This window comes from Chiloscyllium plagiosum, chromosome 14 (assembly GCF_004010195.1).
Source record: "Chiloscyllium plagiosum isolate BGI_BamShark_2017 chromosome 14, ASM401019v2, whole genome shotgun sequence".
In the NCBI taxonomy this organism is placed as follows: Eukaryota; Metazoa; Chordata; class Chondrichthyes; order Orectolobiformes; family Hemiscylliidae; genus Chiloscyllium; species Chiloscyllium plagiosum.
The window spans coordinates 5746032-5754638 of record NC_057723.1 but is presented as its reverse complement, the minus strand read 5'-3'; the positions used below and the strand labels follow the sequence as shown (position 1 = coordinate 5754638).

The window sequence follows — 8607 nt, the reverse complement described above, 5'->3', positions numbered from 1 at the left end:
AGATAGGGTGGTGATGGAGGGTTGTTTTTCAGACTGGAGGCCTGTGACCGGTGGAGTGCCACAAGGATCGGTGCTGGATTCTGGACTTTTTGTCATTTACAGAAATAATTTGGATGCGAGCATACGAGGTACGGTTAGTAAGTTTGCAAATGACACCAAAATTGGAGGTGCAGTGGACAGCGTACAGGGTTACCTCAGATTACAACAGGATCTTGACCAGATGGGCCAATGGGCCAAAAGGTGGCAGATGGAGTTTAATTTAGATAAATGCGAGGTGCTGCAGTTTGGGAAAGCAAATCTTAGCAGGACTTATACACTTAATGGTAAGGTCCTAAGGAGTGTTGCTGAACAAAGAGACCTTGGAGTGCAGGTTCATAGTTCCTTAAAAGTGGAGTCACAGGTAGATCGGATAGTGAAGAAAGCGTTTGGTATACTTTCCTTTATTTGTCAGAGTATTGAGTACAGGAGTTGGGAGATCATGTTGCGGCTGTACAGGTCATTGGTTAGGCCACTGTTTGAATATTGCATGCAATTCTGGTCTCCTTCCTATTGGAAAGATGTTGTGAAACTTGAAAGGGTTCAGAAAAGATTTATAAGAACGTTGCCAGGGTTGGAGGATTTGAACTATAGGGAGAGGCTGAACAGGCTGGGGCTGTTTTTGCTGGAGTGTCAGAGGCTGAGGGGTGAACTTATAGAGATTTACAAAATTATGAGGTGCATGAATAAGGTAAATAGACAAAGTCTTTTCCCTGGGGTGGGGGAGTCCAGAACTAGAGGGCATAGGTTTAGGGTGAGAGGGGAAAGATATAAAAGAGGCATACGGGGCAACTTTTTCACACAGAGGGTGGTATGGCTATGGAATGAGCTGCTGGAGGAAGTGGTGGAGGCTGGTACAATTGCAACATTTAAGAGGCATTTGGATGGGTATATGAATAGGAAGGTTTTGGAGGGACATGGGTCGGGTGCTGGCAGGTGTGACTAGATTGGGTTGGGATATCTGGTCGGCATGGATGGGTTGGACCAAACTGTCTGTTTCCATGCTGTACATCTCTATGACTCTAAGTCTTCCATCTTTTAGAATGTGATATGTTAGTTTTAGTTCTTCAATATGTAAATCCCAGAACTCCTTTTAAGTTACATTCTCAAGATAGCTTCAGCTTTTCTAACAGTAGGTGCCATGATTATATTGAATGATCAGCCATGATTATATTCAATGGCGGTGCAGGCTCGAAGGGCTGAATGGCCTACCCCTGCACCTATTGTCTATTGTCTACTGTCTATTGTCCATCTGAGCTCAGACAATGCATTAAAGGTGTGAGGTTAAATTCTCTCTGTGTACCAATGTTGAGTCAGACTTGTTCTATTAAGTGGGATTTACAGAATCTTACATGGATTTATGCAGATTGAGCCAATCCCTATGTGTACTGAATGGGGCTATCAGCTTCTGCTTGGCCAGTTTGCATTGTTGCTTGTCCTGAAGCCAGCCTTGGAGAATGGTCACCCTGACTGGGAGGGAACACTTCTGCCTGGATCATTGCATGATGTCCATTCATTAGGTGTCATAGTGTCTGCTTGGTCTCACCTATATACCATGCCTCAGGGCATCTTGTCTACAGTGTATGAGATAGACACTGCAGACAAGATGTTGGCTGAGTCTCATGAGTACCTGCCGCATACATGGTGGGAGGTGGGAGGCACCTCCAAATCAAAACTGAACAATGGCAGTCATGTAAAGTGTTGGCAAGGAAGCTGGGCAGGATCAGAATTCATTAATACAGGGCACCTCCCTATGTTTTTAATCTCTCATGGGACATGGTCAGAAGTTACATGACACCAGGTTATAGTCCAACAGGTTTATTTGAAATCACACAAGCTTTTGGAGTGCAATGCCTTCTTCAGGTGCAACGAGAGAGCACAGCACACAGACTCAGAGTTTATATGCGGAGAGATCAAGGGCAGAGAGATCAAAAGATCATATAACAGGTGTGAGTGGAGTGTTAGATAATCTATCTCTGCAGGTGATCAAGCGTGTAAAGTGTTTATAAAGTTGATGTCAATTGTATTTTGTTCAAAAAAACACACAATTTGTAGTCACAGTCAGTCAATTTGGCACCTTATTGATTCCAGCTTTCAGAATAAAACCAGCCTGATTCCAAGCTAAAACGCTGACAGATTCTGAACAAAGCCTTACACCTACAGTTCAGTGTCGGATCTGAGATGTCTTCTTTTGTATATTCCTATTGCTCTACCTGATTGTCATGACAGCACAGCACTGACAATGACTTTATAAATACTTTACACATCAAGACTGTCTTGGTCACCTGTAGAGACATATTATCTGACACTCCCATGATACCAGTTGCTTGACCTTTTGACCTCTCTGCCCTTGACCTATCTGTCTATGATCTCTGTGTCTGTGTGCCTTGCTCTCTCACCACATATGCCAAAGAGCTTGCACTCCAAAAACTTGCGTGATTTCAAATAAACCTGTTGGATGATAACCTGGTGTCATGTGAATTCTGACTTTGTCCACCCCAGTTCAACACTGGCACCTCCACCTTATTGGATCATAGCCTGGTGTTGTGTGATTTTTAACTTTGTACACCCCAGTCCAACACTGGCATCTCCAAATCATGCTTATTGGATCTGGGCATTGCTGACTGGCCAGCATTTATAGCCCATCCCTTGTTACCCTTGAGAAGGTGGTGGTGAGCTGCCTTTTTGGACAAGTGCAGACCATGTGCTGTAGATTGATCCACAATGCCCTTAGGGAAGGACTCCCAGGACTTTGACCAAATGACACAGAAAGAACAGCAATATATTTCAAAGTGAGGATGGTGAGTGGCTTGGAGGGGAACTTGCAAGTGGTGGTGTTCCCATGTATCTCTGATTTTCTAGATGGAAGTGATTGTAGGTTTGGAAGGTGCAGTTTGTAAATTGGTGAGTTTCTACAGTGCATTTTGTAGATGGTACACACTGCTGCCAGTGAGCACCAATGGTGAAGGGAGTGGATGCTTGCGGATGTGGTGTCAAACAAGGGGGCTGCTTTGTCTCGGATAGCATCAAGCTTCTTGAATGTTGTTGTCACTGTACTCATCCAGGCACGTGATGAGTAATCCATCACACTTTGATTTATGACTTATAGATGGTGGACAGGCTTTGTGAGTCAGGAGGTGAGGTACTCATCACTGCATTCCGAGTCTCTGACATGCTGTTGTTCCAGTGTATTTATATAGTGGGTCCAGTTGAGTTTTTTGTCAATGATAATCTCCAAGGTATTGATAGCAGGGGATTCATGACTGTAACACCTTTGAATGTCAGGAGTATTTTGATTAGATTAGATTCCCTACAGTGTAGAAGCAAGCCCTTCCACCCAACAAACCCATACCGACCTCCAAAGAGCAACCCACCCAGACCCATTCCCTTACATTTACCCCTGACTAATGCACCTAACACTACGGGCAATTTAGCATGGTCAGTTCACCTAATCTGCACATCTTTGGACTATGGGAGGAAACCGGATCACCCAAAAGAAATCCACGCAGACATGAGAGAATGTGCAAACTTCACACAGATAGTTGCCCAAGACAGGAATTGAACCCGGGTCCCTGGTTCTGTGAGGCAGCAGTGCTAACCACTGAGCCACCATGCCACCCCAGTGGTGGCTCAGTGGTTAGCACTGCTGCCTCACAGCACCAGGGTCCCCATTTCAATTCCAACCTTGGGTGTCTGTCTGTATGGAGTTTGCACATTGTGTGGGTTTCCTCTCAGTGCTCTGGTTTCCTCCCACAGTCCAAAGATGTGCAGGTTAGGTGAATTGGCCATTCTAAATTACCCGTAGTGTTAGGTGCATTAGTCAGAGGGAAATGGGTCTGGGTGGGTCACTGTTCAGAACTGGGCATCACTGAGCGGGACACCTTCCATCACTTTACTGGTGACTGAGATTAAACTGATGGGTTGCTAATTGGCTGGTTTGGATTTGTCCTGCTTTTTATGTAAAGGACATATCTGAGCAATTTTCCACATTGTTGGCTAGATACCAGAGTTGTAACTGTACAGGAAGAGCTTGGGGTGGCAAATTCTGGAGCACAACTCATCAATACTATTGCCAGAATGCCCATAGCCTTTGCAGTGTCTAGTGTCTCCAACCATCCCTTGATAAAACATGGAGTGAATAGAATTGGATGGAAACTGGCATCCAGAGGGAACCATTGGAGGAGGCCGAGATGGATCATCCACTGGCCACTTCCATCTGAAGATCACTGCAAATGCTACAGTCTTACCTTTGCATTCAACAAGTTAGCATGAGGACCATTGTGGTGAAGTGGTAGTGTCCCTATCTCTGAGCCAGGTTAATGTTATATCTGCTCCAGAGGTTTATAATAACACTACTGACCAGCCCAATTAGGATTTTTTTTTTAAAAAAGATGATGTATGCTTTGTGGTGAATTCCTTCTACATAACTTGGAGGGTTTGAACATTAGAGAGAGATTGAATAGGCTGGGGCTACTTTCCTGGAGCCTAGGGGGCGACCTTATAGAAGTTTATAAATTGATGAGGAGCATGGATAGAGTGAAGAAGCAATGTATTTTTCCCAGAGTAGAGGAGTCCAAAATTAGAGGGCATAGTTTCAAGATGAGAAGGGAAAGATTTGAAAAGGACCTGAGGGGCAACTTTTTCATACAGAGGGCAGTATGTATATGGAATGAACTGCCAGAGGAGGTGGTGGAGGCTGGTATGATTACAACATTTAAAAGCTTTCTGGATGAAAATATGAATATGGTTTAGAGGGATATGGGCCAAATCTGGCAAATGGGACTAGATTAATTTAGGATTCCTATTGAAGGGGCCAGAGGCAGCAACTCTCATCACATTGAAGAAAGATTTTGATGTGCACTGCGATGCTAAGGCATGCACGGCTACAGGCCAAATGCTGGGAAATGGGCTTAGAATAGTGAAGGGGTTGTTTTTGACTGGCATAGATGGGCCGAAGAGACTTTTTCTATGTTGTAGATTTCTTACTCTATGCTAAGAGGAAACATCCTTTCAGCACCTACTCTGTCCTGTCCCCTCAGCCTCACACATGTTTAGCCTGTGTGTATCTCCTAGGTTCAGTGTATTCGATACAACATCCTCCTTCAATTACAACATCTCGGGAGGAAGTATTCCTAGGTTCGACCAGAATTTGTTGAAAATAGTTTGTAAACAGATTCCCTGGCTGTTCGCAGTTCTGGTTGGGGGATTTCACTGGGCTAGCCTGGATGCTGGAGATTATAGGAAAAGCAAGATGCAAGAACAATAGACAAAGATCTCCAAAATGTCAATCCTGTAGATCGGAAAGAAACAGAAAATGCTGGAAATACTCAACAGATTAGGCAGCGGCTGTAGAGAGGGAGTCAGAGGGACATGGGCCAAGTGCTGGCAAATGGGACTAGATTAGGTTAGGATATCTGGTCGGCATGGACAAGTTGGACCGAAGGGTCTGCTTCCGTGCTGTACATCTCTATAACTCTATGACTCTATATCTGATCGGCATGGGCGAGTTGAACCGAAGAGTCTGTTTCCATGCTGTACATCTCTATGATTCTGTGATTCTAACTTTCCTGGGTGTGCTTCAACGGGTACCTGGGGCGACCTGGTAAGCGTTTCTCGAGACTCCGTTGTTGAATGAATGGGCGGGGAGTACAGAAACAGACACCGGGGGATGATCTGCCTCTGAAGGCGACCCGCGAATCACCATGTATTTTACAAGGCGCAGTGGAGCCAGTGTCTGCATAGCGTTCCTCTGTTGCGGTGCTGAAAGGCAAGCAGGGGAGGGTGGGGGCGCTCCCAGTCCTCCCTCCCTCTCCTCCCACCCTCCCTTCCTTCTCACCATTAAACACAGCACAGCAGCAAAACAGGAGCAGTGTTCCGACCATCCCCGGGGCCGTGAAACACAGCCGGCTGGCAGCGAGATCGTGCTCGGCGGAGAGACGAGAGACAATGAGCCGGAGTCACGGCTTACAATGGGGGCCAGAGCTTCCTGAACGCACGGGCTCATCCCTGAGCTTCAACTTGGAGATCTGAAACCAAAAAAAGTTTTCATTTCACCCCCCAACCCCTTAAATAGGGTGCAGCGGACAGGGGCTAGACTCGGTCCAGACGGGCCGATCAGCAGTGATATGGCTGGGGCGGGAGGAAAGCAGGTTGTCTTGTGTGTTCTCCTGAGTTGTTTGGAGGGAGCGAGCGGGCAGATTCGTTACTCTATTCCCGAGGAGTTGAAACACGGGGCTTTTGTTGGGAATATCGCGGACGACCTGGGATTGAATGTGGGCGAGCTGTCCGCGCGGAGGTTCCGGATCGTGTCCGGGGCCTCGAAACGGTACCTGGAAGTGAATTTGGAGAACGGGGTGCTGTTCGTTAACGAGAAAGTGGACAGGGAGCAACTGTGCGGACTGAGGGCTTCGTGTTTCCTGAACCTGGAGATTGTGATTGAGAATCCCCTGGAGCTGTACCAGGCGGAGATTGAGATCCTGGATGTGAACGATAACGCTCCGAGTTTCCCCAACGCGCAGCTCCGGTTGGAAATCACCGAATCGGCGGCTCCAGGAGCTCGCTTCCCGCTGGAGAGCGCCCACGACCCGGACGTGGGAACCAACTCCCTCCGCGGTTACCGGCTGAGCCCGAACGAGCACTTTGTCCTCGAGGTGCAAAGCCGGAGCGAGCGCCGCCAATCCGCCGAGTTAGTCCTGGACCGTCCCCTGGACCGGGAAACCGAGTCCGTTCACCGGCTGGTGCTGACCGCGGTGGATGGAGGCTCGCCAAAAAAATCCGGGAGCGTCCTCATCACGGTCCGGGTGCTGGACGCGAACGACAACCCGCCGGTGTTTCCGCAGCCGGTGTACACCGTGAGATTGGCGGAGAACGCTCCTGCCGGGACCCTGCTCCTCCGGCTGAACGCTACCGATCCTGATGAGGGCTCCAATGGCCGAATAGTCTACTCGTTCGGGCAGCACGCGGCGCAGACGGTCCGGGAGCTGTTCTCGCTGGATCCGCAGACCGGTCAGCTCCGAGTGCGCGCTCCGTTAGACTATGAGGACTGCCCGGTCCACGAGATCTTTGTCCAAGCCAAAGACCTGGGAGCGAATTCGGTAGCCGCCCATTGCCACGTGCTGCTGGAGCTGCTGGATGTTAACGATAACCCACCGGAGATCGCCCTCACCTCCGTGTCCAGCCCGGTGTCCGAGGACGCCTCCCCGGGAACGGTCATCGCCCTGATCAGCGTTACCGACCGGGACAGCGGAGCTAACGGCCGGGTCAGCTGCCGTCTGAGCGACACTGGGGCCGGTACCGGGAAGCTCCCGTTCAAGCTGCTGCCTTCTTTCCGCCGCTATTACACTTTGGTCACCGAGCACCGACTCGACCGGGAGACCGTACCGGAATATAACGTGACGGTGGAGGCGAGAGACGGCGGAACCCCGCCGCTGTCCAGTAACCGGACCATCACCGTCCGGGTCTCCGATGTTAATGACAATCCGCCCCGGTTCAGCCGGTCCTCATACACGGTGCGAATCCCGGAGAATAACGCCCCGGGCGCCTCGATCTGTTCGGTCAGCGCCGAGGACCCCGACCTGAACCAGAACTCGTACGTGTCCTACTCGATCGTGAACGAGCCGCTCCGCGGGATGCCCATCTCCACGTACGTGTCGGTAAACTCGGATACCGGGAGGCTGTACGCTCTCCGCTCCTTTGACTACGAGCAGCTCCGGGGTTTCCGAGTGCAAATTCAGGCGCAGGACGCCGGCTTTACGCCGCTCAGCAGCAACACCACCGTGCACGTCCTCATCGTTGACCGGAACGATAACGGCCCGGTAATTGTGTCGCCGCTGGCCCGGGACGGCTCGGTGGCGGCGGAGACGGTGCCTCGCTCGGCCGGGCCGGGCTGGCTGGCGGTTAAGGTGACGGCGGTAGACGCGGACGAGGGGCCGAACGGCCACCTCTCGTACCGCCTGCTGCAGGCTACCGACCGGGAGCTATTTCACCTGGAGAGGCAGACCGGAGAGATCCGTCTGGCCCGCCGCTTCGGTGCTGAGGATGCATCCCAGCAAACTCTCATCGTCCAGGCCAAAGACAACGGGCTACCCCCTCTCTCCGCCACCGTCACCATCCTGTTAACGGCGGTGGACGCTCCGTTACCGGATCCCCGGTCAGACTCTACCGGAGAGCCCGAGCTCAGCACCGACCTCACCCTCTACCTGATCGTGTCCCTGGGCTCGGTCTCCTTCTTGTTCCTGGTCGCTATCCTGATACTGGCTTTGCTCCGGTGTCACCGGGACGCCGTGTCCGGTCGCGGGCTTTCCCCCGCCGCCGCTTGCTGCTTCCCCCGGAGGAGCCGTTCCGCCAAGCCCGAGGCGCGCCGCCAGCTGCCGGTGACCGGTGCCGAGGTGACCGCTGGCCACCTCCCTTCGCAGGTTTACCGTTACACCGAGCGCCGGAGCCCGGGATCGGCCAGCAGCGACTTCATGTTCCTGAGAGCCGGCGGCGGGCAGGCAGGCGGCGGGCCGAATGGTCTGCTCTTTGGCGTGGGAGCTAATGCGCCGAGTGAGGTAAGACCGAGTCCCGTCAACC

General features: G+C 50.8%; 1 protein-coding gene across 3 annotated transcripts in view; it reads left to right on the top strand.

Moving 5' to 3' along the window:
* The first annotated feature begins 5746 nt into the window (after positions 1-5746).
* LOC122556428 (protocadherin-10-like) overlaps positions 5747-8607 on the top strand; it is a 35608-nt gene continuing 32747 nt past the window's right edge. For 2 of the 3 annotated variants that reach the window (XM_043703064.1, XM_043703065.1), the window contains exon 1: positions 5747-8585. In XM_043703064.1, coding sequence (XP_043558999.1) covers positions 6162-8585 — 2424 coding nt within the window. In that variant the 5' untranslated portion in view covers positions 5747-6161. The remainder of the gene's footprint in view (positions 8586-8607) is intronic. The other variant, XM_043703063.1, reaches the window with a different exon arrangement.